Source organism: Nanorana parkeri, unplaced genomic scaffold (genome assembly GCF_000935625.1).
Source record: "Nanorana parkeri isolate BGI_ZX_2015 unplaced genomic scaffold, ASM93562v1 scaffold997, whole genome shotgun sequence".
NCBI lineage: Eukaryota > Metazoa > Chordata > Amphibia > Anura > Dicroglossidae > Nanorana > Nanorana parkeri.
The window spans coordinates 285,786-306,955 of record NW_017307265.1 but is presented as its reverse complement, the minus strand read 5'-3'; the positions used below and the strand labels follow the sequence as shown (position 1 = coordinate 306,955).

At 42.4% G+C, this 21,170-nt stretch overlaps 1 protein-coding gene across 1 annotated transcript in view; it reads right to left on the bottom strand.

The window, feature by feature from the left end:
• FAM120A (family with sequence similarity 120A) overlaps window positions 1-15,691 on the bottom strand; it is a 116,761-nt gene extending 101,070 nt beyond the window's left edge. The window contains exon 1 of the mRNA XM_018567016.1: window positions 15,608-15,691. Coding sequence (XP_018422518.1) covers window positions 15,608-15,691 — 84 coding nt within the window. The remainder of the gene's footprint in view (window positions 1-15,607) is intronic.
• Window positions 15,692-21,170: the final 5,479 nt, after the last annotated feature.

Sequence of the window (21,170 nt, the reverse complement as noted above, 5' to 3'; positions counted from 1 at the left end):
TACCTCTGACAGAGCACATTATTTAGTCCATGTGACAGTGCTGGGCCAATCAAATAAAAGTAAAGCGGAGCTCACCTGTCTCATCTGTTTCTGACTCTTAGTGCTTGATAAAAAAAAACTGTGCTGTTATATATTTTTCACTCCTTCCCCTCCCTAATACATGTCTCTGAATTTCTATTGACGTGTATTGCAGTACGCAGCCTTCCTGCATGTGTGACACGCATCCTTGCACAAGCCCCACTGACCATCATAGACACTAGGACAGTCTACTTCATACAACCTGCTGGTTTCACCTCATGATGGGCACACACTAGGACTGGAAAGTGACGCTTTTGCAGCAAAATAAGGGTAAAAGTAATACTTACATCTCCAGCAAGCAGCACCACAAATCTTTGCTGTCTTTAAGAGCACTGATGGCTAAGAATTTTCAGTATCTGACATACTCCCTGGCCCTCCGCTGCATGCTGTGGTTTCACCCATGCCCCTATGGCATTACTATGGATGCTGGTGGATGGAACCACAACATGCAGTTACCCAATAGTGTGTCAGATGCTGAAGATTATTCAGCCACCGGAGGTTTTGGAGGCAGTGAAGGTCTATGGCACTGCCCACCGCAGAGGTGTTGATCCCTTTCATTTGCTTGAAGCTTTATTTGACCTTTTTTCTTGTAGTAATGGCAGTGTCGCTTCAAGAAAACTTTTATTTTTGTATCCTTTCTCCTTTAACTTTAGCAAGCTTCCATTTCCATGGTGTGCTAATTCTCTCATCTTACAGTTGCAGTTTAGGTGCAGCCTGAGCCAGGAAGATTCATGCGACATTACAGCAGGGCGGCCTGCCAGGAGCAGATGCTGCTGATCTCATGGCACCCCTGATGGGATCCTGCATTTCCTGGACTATTGCTGTCAGGACCAGATGCTCTCTCTGTGTGTTTTTTGGGATTCCCCACTAGTTTGGAGTGATGAGTGAAATTGGCAGAATGTGTTGTATATTCAGCGCAGTGTCAAGCGCATTGAGTATAGATGTTTATAATTCTTTGCTTGTAATCTCAGCACCAAAGAACAGTAGCTACATTCAGCATGTGGTCTCTGTAGTGTTAAAAAGAGTGACTCTAGTAGCAGAGCAGAAAAAGGCAGTACAGCAGAGAAATGAGCTGCTGATTTGTAGCGGTATATGCTTTAGGCTCTATTCAGACCTGTGTGCTGTGGCAATTAGGGGTGAGGCTCATTGCTAGCATGGATTTACGGGGCATCCTGCAGGCTAAAAGTCGTGATTCCAGCAAATTGTTGTGCAGATTTGCCCAGGAGATGTTTTTAAACCACAATGCACTGCATGGCCTCTGATCTATGCCCAGCAGGCTTAGAATGGCCAGTAAGGGGACTTTTGGATAAGTCGGCCACCTCTCTATAAAAGGGGGGCAAAGAGCAGTCATAGGGGTTGATTTACTAACCTTATAAACACACCACGAACATGTATACACCTCTGTAGTGTGTTCCCTCCCAGCATGATCTATGGGTGGAATCTAAACACCTTTGTAGTGTGTACACACCCAGCAGGTGTGTTGTGCAAAGTCCTGCCCTGAATTGCAAGGTGATGTTGTGTAAATTAGTTCTACATTGTGTTGCTTGCGTTGATGAATGCAGGAATGTAAATGCATGAGCTAACCATTTTTGTCTAAACTGTGAAGCAGCATTATATATGCATCATGTGCATGATTTTTCCATATATGGCATTAGTGGAAATATGCTTTTAGAGACTTTTTGGTTGATAAATACGTTTTGCTGTGTGAAAATCACACGCACCTGGTGCGTGCGTGTGTTTAGGTTAGTAAATCACCCCCATAGTGTTAGTGAATTGGAAGCTGTTATTGGGAAAAGGGAGAGAAAGGTGGCAAATTGCATTGGGAGAAATTCGCATCCATTCAAGAGTATCTAAACCCAATAGCAAAAATATTAATATATTGCAGCTTACCCATCCTTAGATGTGGTGGCTGTTTTTTTTACCCGATGATCTGGCCAGTAACTGTTTTTTTTTCAACTTCCTTTACCAGACCAAGCTGTCCAACAAAAGTGGCAGATAGAGTATGGATACAAACCATTTACCACTGATGGGAATGCTTACAACGGTCAACTTTTATTAATTTATGTATCCCAAAAGGAATAAATGGTTGCTGTAACTGCTTAATTATTGTTAGCTGGAGTTTGGATTTAATATGTTATTCAAGTCCACCTAAACCTACTTGTCCATCTAACACTACCATCTCCACAGGGTAGCAATGCTGCTGCCCAAGAGTGACTCCGTTACTCCTCCATAAGACTGAGTCACCCTAAAACTGGGTGTACATAGCTCAATTATTTTCTTCCTGGCCGCTGTTAGAATACCCAAATGTCCAATTTGTCCAAGATTTTTCCAAATGGCTCCTTCAATCAGCTGACTGAGGGATGCCAGGCAGAAAGGTGTGAACAGCTGCATCCATGCAATACATTTTGTCCGGTTCATTAAGAACTGGCTGCAATTTGAAGCGTGTATACCCATCTTAATGGTGGCCATACACTTTACAACCATCGCAAGACCTTAGTCTTGCGATGGTTGTAAAGTAATTTAAAAAACGTATGATCTGCCCATCTTGGACAGGCAGATCGTACTTGCGATCATCGCAAGCCCGCCCCCCTGAGGGGCCGGCTTCCGTTGACTGCAATGCTGAACAGGCAGTGTGCACGTGCGTACACCGGCCCGTTTGGCATTTGTCTCCCGAGCATCATTCAAACCAGCCGAAAATCGTAAGATTTTCGGCTGGTTTTCTAGCATGCTCCTTAGACAAAAGACGTGCGACCGTACAGTAGAAACGGTCACATGGCTTCATTCACACTGCACGATTCTAGCACGATCGCGGGATTTCCCGCGATTCTACTACGAGAATTGTGCAGTGTATGGGCACCTTTAAATCCAGCGATTGTACGAGAATTGTGCACTGTGAATGAAGACATGTGACAGTTTCTACTGTACGGTCGCACGTCTTTTGTCTAAGGAGCATGCTAGAAAACCAGCCGAAAATCTTACGATTTTCGGCTGGTTTGAATGATGTTCAGGAGACAAATGCCGAACGGGCCGGTGTGCGCACGCGCACACTGCCCGTTCAGCATTGCGGTCATCGGAAGCCCGCCCCTCAGGGGGGCGGGCTTGCGATGCTCGCAAGTACGATCTGCCTGTCCAAGATGGGAAGATCGTACGTTTTTTTAATTACTTTACAACCATTGCAAGACTAAGGTCTTGTGATGGTTGTAAAGTGTATGGCCACCTTAAGACAGCAAGTGTGATGCTGGCTGAATTACCAGTTGGTAATAATGGGAAAAAGGCCAAACAAAATTAAGAAAACGAGTGCACCAGTCACCACATATAAAGACTGTTAAGCTGCTATATATTAAATTTAGATACGCTCTAATCCTGATCACTAGCCCTTTGAGCAATCACCCCCCTTGCTGCTCTTTTGGTGTTATTATTAGAGGATATTTGTCTTTCAATCTATTTTGTTGTTGGTTTTTAGGCTTTTGTTTCAGTTGTGGTATTTCAGGGTTTTCATTTCTTTTGTGTGTGTTTTTTTTAAATTTTTACTATGTTGATAGGGACATTGTTAAAGATTGGGGTACGGTCCATCTATTCTATTGACTGCTTTTGTTTGTAAAATGCTTCTACATAATTTAATAGCAATAAAAAGAGTAATTCCAGGAACAGTGGGGCAAACACCTGGGCAAATTTGGCCATCACTAGTGGCAGTGCGTTGTAAAATTACTATATTTTCAATACAAATTAGTAAACTACGTGTGAGATTGTAGTCCAACACAAGAGCATGTTTGGAGCGGTGGCTACTTTACAACATACACGGGGTCCATGGGGAACAAAAGTAGCCACTCTCCAGAAGGAAGGACAGTGCCAGCACCAATTCAGAGATGATTTGAGGATCTACAGCCGAGTGATACACAAATAAGATACATTTTTGTTAATAGTTAAGGTACTCGAATGTATTTTTAAGATTTAATTGCTGAGTTTAGTGTCACTTTAAATGTAGAAGTCCAGCCCAACATTATTTTCTAGGTTTGGAAGGAGCGGGAAAGTGCTAGGACCTGTAACAGGTTTTTTTTTTTTGTACAATCAAGTTTTATTGAGATTTTCCATATACAAAGGATATATATCAAAGAATAAGCATACACAGAAAAACATTGGTCACAAAGAAACAATACAAGGGCGTCCCCTAGGGAGCCTATCGCAGTATGGTAACGTCACAGTTAGTGATAAACAGATGTTGGAACAAGGATCTGACACCGAACAGTGCATGCCAGTGGGCCATACAGAGTTTTGCAGAGTAAGGGCGCGGGACCACACACGCCGCCAGCCCTAGGTTATAAGTCCTGTTGTTCCCGTGACTCGGGAATAGATGACATGGGACGCCGAGAGGCTGCCTACACAGTGAAGTTCCCTTGCCCTCCTAAATGGCTAAGATGGGTACAAGGGACCTAGAGCCCCTAGGAGAAGGGCACAGTCAGTGAGGCAGGACATTCAGGGGAAAACCCCAAGGCTTATGAGGGCAATAGAGTAACAGGTTTTTTTTATTGGTGTCTGTGTCCCCAATGTAAAGATCTACTCTCACTATTTGTTATTTTGTCTGGCCCTTTTGTCTGTTACAGAAAGCGAGGTAAAATCCAAATATGTTATGGTTGTCTTCCAATGGGGGCATGTGCTCTGGTGTCAACTATTGAAAGTGGAATTTCCCTTTACTTTGGGGGGGTGTTTACTCACTTCTGTTGGATCTCTGGGACAGCAAGTAAGGCAAAATGATGCAGGCAGCAATAAAAACCTGATAGAGGTTCTAACTACCCCATACCAGTGAAGAGTGAACTCACCTGGTTTCAGTTCGATTGGATGGTCACAGAACCCTGACAGAAATCTGGGTTCAGTCAAATCCAAGAAAACCAAACCCAGGGCGACCTGTGTCCTGGAAACCAATGATGCTTTGCGACCTGCTAGGACACAGGCAGGTGCATCATAAAAACCAATGATGCTGTGCTGGTGGCCCCAAAACATTGTACGTGTTCCTGGTGCACCTATCTTCATCCTAGCAACCAATGACGCTGTGTGGCTCAGCCACCAGTTAACCAATGACGCTGGGGGGGCCGCAATCCTAAACTCCTAAAGGAATCCCATACCACTTTACTACTGAAGCAGTTTCACCCTATGATGAGGGCATTCTTAGCTATATTATGCCATACATGTTATTGGGTGATGATGCCATGCTGTGTCTGCATGGCCATTTCATATCCCTCTGAGAACCTCACACTGAAGGACTTTGAAATTTGGGGAAGCACAGGACTAATTTGTGTGAGTGTGCCTGCTTCTCTGCTGCTGTGTGGTAAAAGAAAAACAACCCTGTACCTATAAAGCTATGTAGTCTTTTTTTTAGGGATAAGAGAATATGGTAAAACTAAAAATTGGGTATTTAACTCTTTTTTGCGACCAGGGGTCATTGGTGCCTAGATGCCCAGGCCATATTTAGGCTCTGTTCACACCTAGGTGTATCGAATATGCGCGTTTATCGCACGTTTTTACCGCGGTAAAAAAACTAGCAAAAAACGTGCGTTTCCGAGGGCTACTTGGCTGTATCCCAATGGAAACGCGCGACAAAAATGCCGCAAAGAAGCTCATGTACCTTTTCAGGCGTAGGCCGTTTTGTAGCACGTTCAGACGGGCTGTAATACGGCAGGGTGTGAACCAGACCCATAGAAAACAATGGGATTTTCATGTTTGAGCGTTTTGGAGAGCGTTCGACGCGCTACAAAACGTACAGGTGTGAACCAGGCCTAAGTAGAATATAACCCTTGCAGTGACCTCCCGCGCACAACAAGGGTTAAATACTTGTTTTGTGTAAGGGTAATGTACTGTGTGTTGTATAGCAGTATTATGTTTTTAATACTGTAATTGTATCTGAACATTACAGTATTAAACAGATGAACACCACCATGTTCGGGATATCTTCAGGCTAAAGGCTTATTTTGTCAATTAAGCTGCAGCCTGTTTAGATCTTGGAGCTTAAATCCTGATTATCTTGTTACAATGGCACTTAGAAGTGGGTGGGATATATTAGGCAGCAAGTGAACATATTGTATCTGAAGCTGATGTTTTGGAAGCAGAAAAAATGGGCATAATGGGCGGGATTTGAGCGACTTTGACTTTGAAGTGCCAAATTGTGATGGCTAGACGACAACGACAACTCAGAAACTGCAGCTCTTGTGGGATTTTTCAAGTCTGCAGTGATCGGGACCTACCAGAAGTGGTCCAAGGAAGGAAAACCAGTGAACCGGTCATGGGCGGCCAAGGCTCACTGATGGGGAACGAAGGCTGGCCTGTGTAATCTGATCTAATATAAGAGATTGCTGAAATAGTTAATGCATGTTCCAATAGAAAGGTGTCTGAACACAAAGTGCATCGCAGTTTGTTGCGTATGGGGCAGCATAGCCACAGACCAGTCAGGGTGCCCATGCTGACCTGTGCCCACTGCCAAAAGCACCCACAAAGGGGATGTGAGCATCCAAACTGGACCACAGAGCCATGAAAGAAGGGGCCTGGTCCGATGAATCACATTTTCTTTTGATCGTGGATGGCCAGGTGTGCGTGGGTCGCTTACTTGGGGAAGAGATGGCACCAGGATGCACTATGGGAAGAAGGCAAGCCGGCGAAGACAGTGTGATGCTTTCGGCATTGTTTTGCTGGGAAACCTTGGGTCCTGCCATTTATGTGGATGTTACCTTGACACGTACCACCTACCTAAACATTGTTGCTAACCAAGTACACCCCTTGATGGAAACTGTACTCCCTGATGGCTGTGGCTTCTTTTAGTAGGATAATGCGCGCTACCACACTGCAAAATGATTCAAGACTGGTTTGAGGAACAAAATAACGAGTTTGAGGTGTTCACTTGGCCTCTAAATTTGTCAAATCTCAATCCAATCAACCACCTGTAAGATCTGTAGGATGGGAAAAACAATCCATGGAAGCCCCATCTCGCAACCTACAGGACTTAACCAATCTATTACTGATGGCTTGGTGCCAGATATCACAGCATACCTTCAGAGGTCTAGTGGAGTCCATGCTTCGATGGGTCAGGGCTGTTTTGGTGGGTGGTCATACTGTTATGGCTGATCTTTGTTTATATTGCTAAATGCTGCTCTGATCACAACACTTGTATGAGTGTCCTGGGTTCACCAACAGCTCTACTGGTTCCTTCTGCTGACCTCCACATTACTGCAGGACAAAGCATCATGTATATGTAGGAATAAGTTCCAATACTATTAAATATGTATATTTTAAATGAACATTGTTTTTCTGCAGATAACTGTTTACAAAATGACCTTTCATCAATTCAGCCGTCCACAGTTCTGTCTGATGTAGGTGGCATTTGTGACTCTTTACTAGTTATTATATTTGAATCTGTCCCTTGATGACCCGAAACAGGCTGGGGACAACTAATAGACACACTTCAATATGGTGTGATAGCTGTTCTACTCCTAAAAATATGTGTGTGACACTTCACAAAACAAGGGTACCATCTGCTGGTTGAATTGTACATTGCATGCATATCAAAAGAACTAAATATGAAATCAAAAGTACTTCTATCTTCATGTCGTCTTGAATGATACACATGATAAATTCTTAGTAATTTGAAATCTGCGGTTGCATAGTTGTATAATGGGTTTAAAGAGCACTCTTCACTGCTGTTTTGTCCAGTGACGAGAAAATCTTCCGAAAATTTGGGGAGAAAATATCAGAACTCAAATTTCTAACTCAATTGTGTTAAAGTCAAGAGGAAACCATTTTCCATGTTCATCGTTTGCCCTAGTGCTGCTAGATAAGCTATTGTCACCCAATGCCCATAGCAATGGGGGTCCCGCAGCTCCCCGCTAATTGTCCTTATATTTGGTTTTATGTAGTTTTTCTGGAGACAATATGATACTGGAAGTATATATCAGGGCAAAATAAAAACACATATGTAGTACATCTCTGCAATGGATGCATAAAACATGGTCACATTGCAAACTCCCCCCCCCCCTCCCTTACCCTAATCACTAGGTTTTTCTCCCCACAGGCTGATGTTGATTTTCACATTCAGCCTGGCTCTGCCCACACAACTGCATCATCTATTTACAGGTCCTTTCCCAGGAGCCTTGAAGTTCCTATCAACCACCTTGGCGGAGAGTTCTCAATGGTATACAAGTGCAGTCATGGCACTGCATTTGTAGTCCATTCATCCTTCCTCCCGTGCATGTTACTGAATATCCATACCGTGGTATGGACAGGAGGGAGAATCTGTAGGAGCCAGAGCAGTATCTGTAAAAAATAAGTCAAGGCAACTGGACATGCTGTATTTTTCTTGAAGACGTTTCACTGGACATCCAACCAGCTTTCTCAATTCAGAATGATTCAGCAGGTTGGATGTCCAGTGAAACATCTGCAAGAAAAATACAGCAGGTCCAGTTGCCTTGACTTATTTTTTTTACAGATACTGCTCTGGCTCCTACAGATTCTCCCTCCTGTCCATACCACGGTATGTATAGTCAGTAACATGCATGGGAGGAAGGATGAATGGACTACAAATGCAGAGACATGACTGCACTTGTATTCCATTGAGAACCCTCTGCCAAGGTGGTTGATAGGAATATACCATGACCTGGATGAATGAGAACCTTCACAGACATATTGAACCAGAGCAGTGCACTCACAGGCCACTGATCACGGTTACAATGCTTTACTGGCTCCAATACAAAAAATAATAAATGCACATTCTTCTTTTATGAATAATGATGACAAGTTTATTATGGGGGAATTTTCCTTTAAAATAAGTAATGCATGGAAATGTTATAACAAACAGATGTAGACATGGAAGTGCTAAATTAACTTCACACCACCAAAATGTTTTTTGTAAAAGATTTATTGTCAAATGGACAAAATATCAACAACATCCTCGTATATAATCTCATCAAAGGAAAACATTTGTGTGCCGCCTCTTTACAGCTAACAAACTATGAGGACCAATATCCATGTAATATTGCCGATCTACAGTCCTAGATATCCTGGAGAACATTCGCAGGCAAAATGCCATGACTGGAGCCCTCATCATTATCAGTAGCCGTCCTCTTCATCTTCTGGCTCATCTGAAGACTCTGAAACAAAACAATACCTTTTATTATTCTACGAAAGTAGTGAGTTACACTGTTCCTATGTGATATGTTCGGGGACGTCATTGTATACAGCTAGCAGCTATGTCTTTGGCACTCTTCTAATTCCAGACTACTCACTGGGCCATCAATGTACATTGCCCCTCTGGTGTGCTCAATTTGCCCTGTATGCTGCCTAAACACCACCCTCTACAGCTCCCGGAACCTGACTGAAACATGCTAGAATTAAGCTGGCCATACTCCTAGAGATTATCTGCAGATGTTCTATGGTCAGATGGAAAAAGTGCAACAGATTCCTCCATCTACGCTACACTGTGTGGGTGGAGGAACCTCCCACTGGGCCAAGCTTCAGTATCTTGCTAGTCGCCCCCGCTGGCTCACTAAACACCTGAACAATACCTGCATCCAATCCGATTGTTTAGGTAGCTGACTAGCAAGATACTAAAGCTTGGCCCAGCCGGCCAATCTCCTGATTTACACTTTTTTTGGCTTCCCAAGGTAATTTTTTTAAATATAACTGCAACCGCTAACATTATAGCAGACAGCTGAAGAGTGGTAAAACCACGGCTTAGTTGGCCTGTTCTACTATCTCTCAGCCGTCTGTCTAAATGAGGCCTTAGACCAGGGGGAGTGGCAACAACACTAGCCCCCCCCAGCTGTGCTTTAACTACAAATCCCAACATGCCTCTGCCTCTGGGAGTCATGCCTGTAACTCTGTCTTGCAGTACCTCGTGGGACTTGTAGTTCCACAACAGCTGGAGGGCCAGAGTTGATTGCTCCCCCCCCCCCTTGCCTTACACAGTTGTCCTTTAGAACAGGTTTATTCATTAGAAGATTTCACCTCAGTTCCTGTAGCTGCTGATTAGACAATAAAGGAGCAGCAGCAGCAGCAGACTGATGAGGTCATCCCGCTGCTCAGTTTGTTGTCTCCTCCTATGAGAATGTTTGGGGGTTTTTTTTGGCAGCACAGTCATGCGGTGCGCTTGGCTGGCTACATTTCCATGTTTATTTATATTTATTTTTATTATCTCAACTGCTGTGAGAGTATTAATCTGCTGCCTTTACACAAGTGATATAAAATCATTCAAATAAGACATTAAAAAGCATATCTGATGGAAACGGCAGCATTTGTGTAATGAATTTGCAGCAACAATAATTAGCCTGTTAGTTTTATACATCATAAAATGCGTGCGAGTACCTATTTAGTGGTTCTGCGTTATTGATTGGCAATTTATCAAAGAAGCTGCAATGATTGAATTGGTTCAGAGATGCGGGAGGTTATTAATCCGATGGGAGACCTCCGCCATGAAATGCATTCCACAAAGCTAGCAGATTTCAAATGGACTCTTCTGGTTTAGACAGTTATTACATTTCAGAGTAGTTCTTTCAATACAATTAGACCAGCGAGGAAGGTCATAGCTACTCTGGAGGGGGCACAGTTCACCTCTGACCTCTTGGTTTATGGGCGCTCCTTACTATTGGTCTGACTCCAGATAACAGCAGTCATGGGAGACAATATCTAATAGGCAAAGGTGTTTTTTTTTATTATGGTAATTGCTGCACTTGCTGAGTTATTGGATCTCTAAAAAATAATGTGATCAGATACATTCATATGTTGTGTACGACTGACCAGCACTAAATACTTATTTTAAATGGGTTTAAGTAATTCAACAAAGGAGGGGGCTGTAGTTGTGCTTTATTAAAGCTGAACTCCGGGATAAGCAAATATTGTCTAAATACAAGAGTCGTGTGTATTCTGACTTGAATCTTGGTGAGCTTCGTGTATTTCTTCCAGATCTGTGCAACAATCCAATGTCAAACTTCACCGCTGTGCAGGAGCTTCCTCTAATAAAGACTGGTCACTGCTGTGCTCTCTCCTAGTGCAGAGTGACTGGTCTTGTATCCACCTCCTCCTGTAGTTTTACAGGCAGCCTGTAGTGGATGGGGGCTGCTGGGTCCCTCCCACAACTCTGCGGTTTGTTCAGCACAGTGATGTCATCATTGCTACTTTGAAAAAGTAATAACTTAAAGTAGATTTATAGCCTTTGTGGCTATTGAGGAATATATTTTAAATGAGAGTTTTGTGCCCGGAGTTCAGGTGTAAACTGCAACTGTTGTCTTAGAACAAAATTGAGGCAGGTAGAGGAGGTATGTTTGTTATATGTTTTGGTATGTAGGTCAGGGGCGTCCTGAGGCCGGGTGTCACCTGGAATGGATACCGGGTGACACCCCGCCATGATGTAATTGCGCATGCGTGGCTATCTTTGTGATACCTGCCTGCGGGCATCTTGCTGATGGACGCCGACAGAGAGAGGAGGGGACGCTCACCCAGCAGGATAAGGTATGCCGCCGGGTCCCCTCCACTCTCCTGCAACTGTCAGGCTCTTGGTCCATGACAGAGTGCCTGAGTTTTCGGGGGGGGGTGACACCAAAATGACTGTCAGTCATGAGGCATACCATCAGGGCCGGATTTGCTCTCCCTGCCCCCCAAGGCCAGATTCCGCAATGCCCCAACCCCCCCATCAACGGAGAATGGAACCGGGTGGCAGGGTTAGTTCTAATTTTTTTTTCTTAATTTTTTCTTACTTTTTTATAATTTTCTATCTTATTGTTGATTTATTTTTCATAATTATTTTCTTATTATTTTTAATATTCTTCTTATTTTTTTACTTTTTATCAATTTTTTTCCACTTAACTTTATTGCTACCACACAGGAGAAAACAATCCCCTATGTGATAGCAATTGGAGGTGACAGGTTTTCTTTATTGACCCTGTCACCTGCAATACAGGAGCTCCAGCACAGTACTGTGTACACGGAGCGACAGGGTTAGTTTTAACCCTGCCGCTCTGCTCACCGCATTGGCGGCAGGGACAGGAGAGAGATTCGGCGGCCGGGGGAGGACGGAGTCCCAAAGACCAGCGGAGAGAGGTAGGTGCGGGGGAGGGGACTGCACACATATTACATCGCCACAATCACTTGTAAACGAACGGCCGGATTCCCCACTTACTGCCCGGAACTACATGTTCCGGGCGTCGGGGGACTGCCGCCCCTCTGCCCCCCTGCTACCCCGAGGCCGGGCCTCGGTGGCCTTGTGGGGAATCCGGGCCTGCATACCATACTTGCATACTCTGATAATGCAAGGTTCCTGGCTCATGATGTGATTTTAGTAATTTATAGGTTATGGACTCAAGCAAGCAGATCAGTTCTGACTCCACTTGCTGCATATTTGTTGCCGGTCAGTGACTAAGCTTTGACGTCATAAGATTGCCATGACTGGAAGGCATTTCTCATTTTTAGAAGATGATCAGCAATAGAAGCTTTGGTATTTGTTATGATAGTTTTCCTTTAAAATGTACTTGTCTACATTAAAGACTCAAAAAAACACCTTAAAATGACTTCGTACTTAACTTAGATGCTATAAATGGCCATCAGAGTGTCCTTAGACATGTCTGCACACCTCCTCACCTATTTTGTACAGTGCTTTGATAGTCCTTGACACCTTACTATGCTATCAACTTCACCTAGAAGTATGGCCTTACCCCTGTTCACCTCTTATGCTTCACTATTCATCCATCAATGGTATGCACAAACTGTGTGACTAATATTGAGGCTACATCACCTCCCGGGTGCTCTACAACCGTGGCTTTTCAACTGGTGTGTCGTGACCCTGTGTTCAGTGGGTCGCTGCGTGCCTTCTACTTTTCTAGGTGAGGCTCCTCCGTCTCTTCCTAGCACAACCACTGTCCGTTCCTGTGCCAAGCAGCATTCAAAATATCAGCTTGAGGTGGGTTGGGGGTATGGCCGTGAGGGAGCTCCATCCATATATGCATTGCTTACAGCTCCCTCACATGTCCTGTAGATGTGCCTGGACCAGAGTGACGTCACATTCTGGCTCCCGAGACCTCATCAGGACATGCAAGGGAGCTGTTCAAGCAACACACATATGGACAGAGCTTAGTCACAGCACAGCAGCCCACAGTGGACCCCAGGTTGAGGATCCACTCCAGTTCTAAATTAGGGATCTCAAAAAAAAGAAAACAAATCAAATTTTTTTTTGGGTATGTGTATGTGTGATTTTGTCTGTGGTTGTTTGTGTATGCAAGTATGTCAGTGTTTTTGAGGGCCCATTCCCACTAGTACAGTGTGTTAATCACACAGTCTCATGCGATTAATGCACTGCACCACGCAATCACACCTACTGTTCATTATGCTGTGGGAGACCGCACCGGAACATGTGCTACCCCAATGCCATGCGTTTCTTTGCAGTGTAACTTGGGTCGCAACTTAATGACCAAGGACAAATGTTACACAGATTGAGAACCGCTGCTCTGGAAGATATACAAGATGATGTAGCACTTAGATGCCAGATTACAGATACATTTCCAGCCCTTTCCCTACACCAGGGGTGGATAAATTAATATGGAACTCAGAGCCAGTCTGACCAATCCAGGAGCCAGATCCATTGACAACTAGAAAAAAACAACCACTCAAACGTTAGGCACCAGCTGTAACTTTTAAGGAGCATTGACTATCCTGGCTCCTTGGATTTGCCCTGCTCTAAACCATCCAAGCCCATAAGAGGACAAAAGCATGACCAAACCATAGAATTGCTTCCAACTCTCCCCATTTCTTTGTATGGAGAGTTTTATATATACACCATTCTCCTAATGTTGTATCTCTCAGATTTGGTTTTGCCAACTCTAGACTGTATTGGTACCAATTCCTCTTGAGAATGTCACCCTTCATGGATAGGCTTTGTTGGTTATTATCAAACAATCCACAAACATTTATCCTTCCTAAATGCCCCATGGCATGCATGTTTTATCAGCAGGTTAAAAGGTTTGTTTTTGTTTTTGTAGTACCCCTCACCATATTAGAGGACATCACTCACAAATGGTATTAAAGATACCATACCATGCTGGAAAAGCTGGCCAGTTTTTTAAACACTACTATATGGCAAAACGTCTCTGTATACATGGCCACCATATCTTCACAGCTAGTCCCATCAACCTTGTGCTCTTGCCATCCTATCAATGTATCCTGCCTCCTCGCTCTGAAATGACTAAAACAGAGAATATGTATGGTGAATACTGGTTTATGGTGTTTAAAAAACAAAAAACCACAGCATCTCTGACATCCATTTCTATGAATTAGTGTGAAGACCGCTGGCTAAACTATGGCCAACCAGATAATGCCATGTAATACCACTGGATAATTTAAAAAAACAAATCCCCACGTTGATTCTTTATTATTTTTTGCTTTAATTTCTGTTCAAGAAATTGCTCCCAAAAAGCTGTCTGGCTGTAAAATGATAATGCAGGCCCTGGTCCGAGGAAGTTATTTAGGAAAACATGCTCAGTCTGCTAAATAATAACTATGTGGCCTGTAAATGTACTTAGCAGGTGGGGGCTTGCTGTGCTGGTGACTGCACTGTTCTAGTTCACAGGGGATTCTGCCCATACTGGCCATTCACAGGTTGTCAACAGGGGAATGTAATGATTTCTAATACAAAGCCTTGGAATTTGTAGGTACTAAATTACATTTCCCAATATAGCAGTGCATGAGAAATGTATTTTAAAAAAAAGTAGAAAAGTATAATTTTATTGGGTTAGAAACACATATTTAGGTTAATGCATTGGAAGTGCTTTCTGTAGACAAAGCAGCGGAAAAAATGTATATAAAGCCAATTTTTTCTTTTCTTTTTTTAGAAGCCCTGTCCAATTTTTATTGTGGCCTATGTTCCCTCTAGGGAAATAGTCTCTCCGTTTGTCCTGGTGACCACTGTAACCGGGACTGAAAACGAGGGGAAATCCAAAATTTTAGTTACTAGTACACAACTGGATTTTAAATGTTTTTAATCAGACTCGTGCAACTTTGAGTTAAAAAATATGGTTAATTCATTCAATCTAAGTATTATTTTAATTGTTTTCTAAGTAAACATGTACAGTATATTATATATAATTGGTTGAATTAAAAAGGAGAACTATGGGGTCAGTGTTTTTCCCCATAGTTCTCCTTAGGGTAACGGGAGGACACAAACTAGCGTCCTCCCGTTACCCTAAGCTCAGCTCGCGGTATACTGAGAGACGCCGGAGCGGATCCCGACGTAGATGACGGGATCCGCCCAGCTGCGTGAGTGACAGCTGGCTCTGCCTATCTAGAGGCAGAGCCAGCTGTACCCGCCCCCTCCCCCGTCCGTTCCGCCAGTCAGCACTGGCAGATCGGAGCGGGGAAGAGGGGAATCCAGCCCCTCCCCCTGTCACGGCTCTCGAGAGGCAAGCGAACCCGGTATGTGTTCGCTCACCTCCCGATCTACTGAGCCGACCTGTGACAGTCTCATTGTCACAGGTCGGCTAGAACTATGAGGTGAGTGAAAAGCACTCACCTCATAGTTCTCCTTTAACTTCTCATTTTGAGAGAAATCTGTGTAGTGGTTCTTTGTGAAGCTGTGTTTGTATACTTGTATCATGCGAGGTCTCAATCATGGATTATGGGATAACGCCATCATTATGACCGTCATCGTTCCCATTGAATTGCACTAGGGTCTAACTATGACATTTATTGCGCTGCTCGAAAGGAAATTGTTTCTATGCTAATATAGATCTTAGAAATGTAAAGAATGGTAGAGGCATTTACATAGCAATGTCAGCCGATTGTTTTTTTTATGCCTATGAGAGAAATTACTGCTGAAATTCGGTTGGTTAAATGAAGCAGCGATTCCACTCTATATGTGCTACCATTGTGATCTGGTCTTCCCCACATTTTCAGTATAGATGGAAATTAAACACTGCTAGATAGGCACATCATAAGTCAATTTGTTGCAAAGCTGTGCAGTTCAAATGCAGTTTATGCCCAAAATTCATAAGCAGAGGTTAGCATTCGTGAAAAATCACATGTGAAAGTAAACCTAGAGATATAGGCAGCTGAATCTAAAAGCAAAAACGTCGCCTCCAATTCCCTTCCCATTTGTCAGTAAGGTCAACCTATTGATCCATTAAAGGTTCAGAAGGCATGTTTAGAAGACATGAGGGGGAGTGCTAAGCTTGACTTTTAGAGTAAGAGTTTTGCCTGCATCTCTGGATTTACTACTTGTATGTATTTTTACATCATATGTTCCGCATGAATTGCCCAGGGTACATACATGTGTACTATAAAGGAAATATGTATTGAGTGAAGTATGGCTGATCTCCACCTGGTTATCTCTGACCTCAGTACCTTGTGAACTAGAGCAAGCATTGCAAAAAGCCAAACTCCTGACCTGCATACTTGTTTGGGATCAGTGGCTCAAAAATATTAAAGCCTTTTGAATCAACATCGCAGCCAGAGAACGAGCATGTTGAGCAGTAAAACTGAGCAATGACACCTTTTGTATATAAAGGCTGCATTCACATGGGGCTTTTATCTGTGTTTAAGGATGCCTGCGGCAAGGACCTACAGATACTTGCAGCAGGAATCCCAGGTGTGCCCGTTCAGATGTGTCCACTGTGCCCATCCAAGTTAAATACATCTGATGGTATGATATCCTGTGGTTCTGGGCGGTCCCTGGATACATCTACAGGTGAAACTCGAATAATTAGAATATCATGCAAAAGTAATTGCAGTAAGTGCTGCAAAAGGGGCCCAGACCAAGTACTGAGTACATATGCATGCTTGTACTTTTCAGAGGTCCGATATTGTTCTATGTACAATCCTTGTTTTATTTATTGCATGTAATAATCTACTTTTTTGAGGTTGTGGATTTGGGGTTCTTGGGGTTTTCATGAGCTGTAAGCCATAATCATCACAATTATGACAAATCACGGCTTGTATTATCTTGCTTTGCATGTAATGAGTCTATCTCATATATTAGTTTTACCTTTTGAGTTGCATTAGTGAAATAAATGAACTTTGCACGATATTCTAATTATTCGAGTTTCACCTGTATCCTGTCCGATTACATGCAGACTGCTGCTGACAGATCCGGCCGCTGTCACCGTATCATTAACTTAAATGGGTACAGTGGCTGCATCTGAATTGGAACACCTGGGAATCCTGCCGCAAGAATTCTAGTTTTAGCTGTTTGGTAGTGAATCTGGGGTACAGCCTATTCAAGGGGCAATCATCTATCCCAAACCACATGTAATTATACCATGTATGATCACATGCAGACTGCCTCCGACAGCTGCCGTCACTCTGTCATTAGCTTGAATGGGTGCAGTGGCTGATTCTTAACAGGCACACCTGGGATTCCTATGGAACCTACGGCCTACTGCAGCAGGAATCCCCAAACGCAGATAAAAGCCCCATGTGAATGCAGCCTGGGAAAGGCTGTACCACAGATCCATGACCAACAGCTGAAACTGGATGCAGAGTTACAACCCTTTTCACATTTTAACATTGACGTGTCCCTGGACACAAGAGAAACATAGAATTAGCATAGACACCATAAGTAGCATTTAATAACATGGAGAAAGCATGTGCTGCCACCCTTTGCAACCAATCACAAAACCGCTTTAACCATTTTAGATAATCTAATACAGGGCTTTAGGGCAAAGAAAAGCCATCACAACTTCCCCATTTAGTTATGCTCAGGTAAAAACTGTCAGTTTTTTTCCATAGATACAGATATTTAAATGGTTTGTTGCCTGTAGAAAACATTCTTTTCTTCCTTTCTGCTTGGAAGCCTTGAAAACCTTCAAGGAGTGGCACTGAAACTCAGTGAATAAGTAAAACTTCAAGCATGATGCTACATAGCAATACACTTGCACTTTTCTAAATAGAGAAGGCCTGCGCAAATTACCTCAGGCCATCATGGAAAAGAAAAGGGATTACTCCAACATATTAGATAAGCATGTGGAGTCTGAACAGCTTCCAATATTGCTGTATAGAATGCTCATCTCTCATCCATATTTACCACAATCACAGACTCTAGTTGTCTTGACCATTCTTGTTCCAGTGATGCCAAATAACTTACTAATGAGCTAGATCTTCAATTATAAATTGGAAGGTTTATAACCATACATTTACAAGGCAGTGAAAGTGACATTTGCCAAATGCTCACTGCGGGTGGATCTTCCTGGTTAATGTATTTTAAATTATATGGAGTGATTCATCTGCAGTAAATGTATTTGGTGAATGTCACATTCATTGCTTTATAAATATATGCCCCTTGGCGTTAGTAATGTGAAAAAGGTGTTTCTTCAAATAATGTAAAATAGGGCCACTGTCTAATATGAGAAGTGTGGGTATTATTTAACCATTTCATGAATTTCCAACTGTTCCATAACCATATTGGTGTGCACCAAGTATGTAAATCCATGTAGAGGAACTTGAGATATTCTAAATATTTCTTCTGTCAAGATCTGAAAAACATGCACTGCATTATTAATCCCTAAAGACTATTTTGAAACATAATGAACAAATTAATTCGGATTGGTTGCGCTCCATCACATGTTATTAAATAAACCCACACATAAACCAAAATGAAAAAAACTCATGGGAAGACTTGATTAGGAGGACACTGAACAGGAGAAAACACAAGGACACACAAAATATGTTTTCAAGCACAAAATGTTTATTCTGTATTATACAATATTGAGGCATTGGTGCCACTGACTGTGTCAGCATACACAAGGAAAGGAGCTTTTTACAATCAGGCAAGAGCAACCTGGAAGGTAAGATTCAGTGCAAGCAATGGGGGAGAGAGTGCAGTACGTACTTCCCATGTTTGTTCATGAAGCACAGACATGAATCTAAAAACAAACTCAAGATGTTGAAGAGAACAGAAATCTCTTCCTATCTTTAAGTTCTCGCCTGCAGAATGGTCCATATAAAATTCAATTCCAACAGAATTGATGAGTTACAGTCAGGGATTACCAACAAAATGAAAACATTTACAATGGTTGAAGGTTCTTGTAGATACATTTCACAGCTTGGCAGAACGAGGCACGGATGCCTCCAGCAGGGGAACCGTGATGTCAAGAAAGAGAAGGATCATCTGGCAAGACACGTCTCACTACCCGTCTAAAAATCTGCAACGGAATTCACTGGTTAGGTGAATAAGGGTTCAACTGTATCCAACAGGTAGGATGCATTACATGGCTGAACACAGAAAGGTCTCAGTATTTAGGGTTGGATTGGTCTAGCGCAGAGGTTCTCAAACTTCCCACCAATGACACAAGTTTTGCAGAATTCCTGACAAGACACAAGGGTAAGATTCACTAACTGGACTAGAGAAAAGTGATTTTACTGTGCTCTGGTGAGGAGATCTGCAATATATGCCCATCTGGTGCAGGTTAGACATTTCAAAAACCTCTTGTTAGTTGTGGTTATGGTGCGGACTCAAAGCTGCAGTCTAGATGGACAGTCACTGTTCTAAAAAAAAAAAAAAAAAAAGTCAGGAGAACTGAATCTAATGTCCTATTATTACAAGTTAAGCATGAGCAAAGCTAGTTCAGCTCAGCCAATGCAGCAATTGCAGAATATATGTAAACATCTGCTCGCCGTGAAGTACTGCTGATGCCAGAGATGTGGGGACTTTGCAAATGTATGCAAGTATATGCAAGTGTTCAAAAGGAACAGCTGTCTTGCTCTATTCGCATACTAAAAACCTAAAACAGGATAAACTAGATAGATGCCATGGAATCAACAGAATTCTTTCAGACACTTTCATACCAGATTAGGAACTAAAGATAGAAAATAAATAAATAAATGTCAACAGACCAAAATAAATAAATCCTATGAGAAAGATACACAAAATAGGTTAAATCCCAGTGCTCTTTGGATTACCAGCCAACCAGATTTAGTTTACAAGGGTAGGTTAGAAAATAAAAATGAAGAATCCAATTGCTTATTGCAGCCAACAGAAAGACTTTCCTCTAAGGTGAACCTCATGTGATAAAGCCGCACAATCTTGCAGCTTAAAAAAAATTGCGGTGAAAGTGAGTCAAATAAAAAAATTAAATAAAAATCGGTAACATGACCAACATTCTTCTTCTGTACGGAAAAATAGTCCGCTTTCTCCACCCTTCATAAAAAAAAAAGAAGAGGTGTGCAAGTATTCTAAGATGTGGCTGTGTGAAAATAAAAGACGTGTGTACTAAATATACCACAATAAATCCAAGATTCTAACATCGCACAACTTAAACAAAAAACAAAAGCCAAAAAAACAGACTCAAACCAGTCATATGACGTGTTTTCTGTGTGAATCGAGTCGTGACAGCACGACCTACCATCTTTAATATCAGAAACATATTTAGAAAGCAGTGAATGTAATATTTACCAAATGTGCACTGCAGGTTAATATTATAGGTGCATTGTTCTAAATTACAGTGAATGATTAGCCACCTGTGAATGTTTGGTAAATGTTGCAGTCACAGCTTACAAATGCGCCCCTAAGACTTTATTTTAATGGTTTAGCTTTGGAATAAACATTTAAGGCAAATCTGTTCTGTTATTTGTACCGACTGAGTGACTTTTTAATGCCACTGGTTATCAATAGTTGTGTTAATAGGATACAATTTCGAAGCACAAAATGGCCACCACCAGTTAAGTCAACAGCCACACAATGCTATTTTGAGATGGCTTCTGTGTGGTACCGATGATCCGGCCAGCTTTGGTTTCTGGTGTTATGGTTTAACATAAAGAAAAATATTTTTTGGAGAACACATCAAGGCTTGAGTGGCACAAATGAATACAATGTCCTAGATCCAGAATACCCCATATTGCAAAAACGTTCAGTGTACAACTGTAGTAACTCTTTCACTGCCCCTGAAAGCTGGACTAGAGGTTCTCAGTCTAAATATGCTTGTTGGTTTTCAAAAATGCTAGTTTGGGATTGTTAACGTCAGTGCCAATTTCTTCATGTGGTTTTTAGGGATTTTGCCCGACCAGACCAGACCACCATTGCAATAAATAAAAAAAAGATAAAAAGAAGAAAAAAAAAAAAAAAAAGGGATTCCCTGACTTCT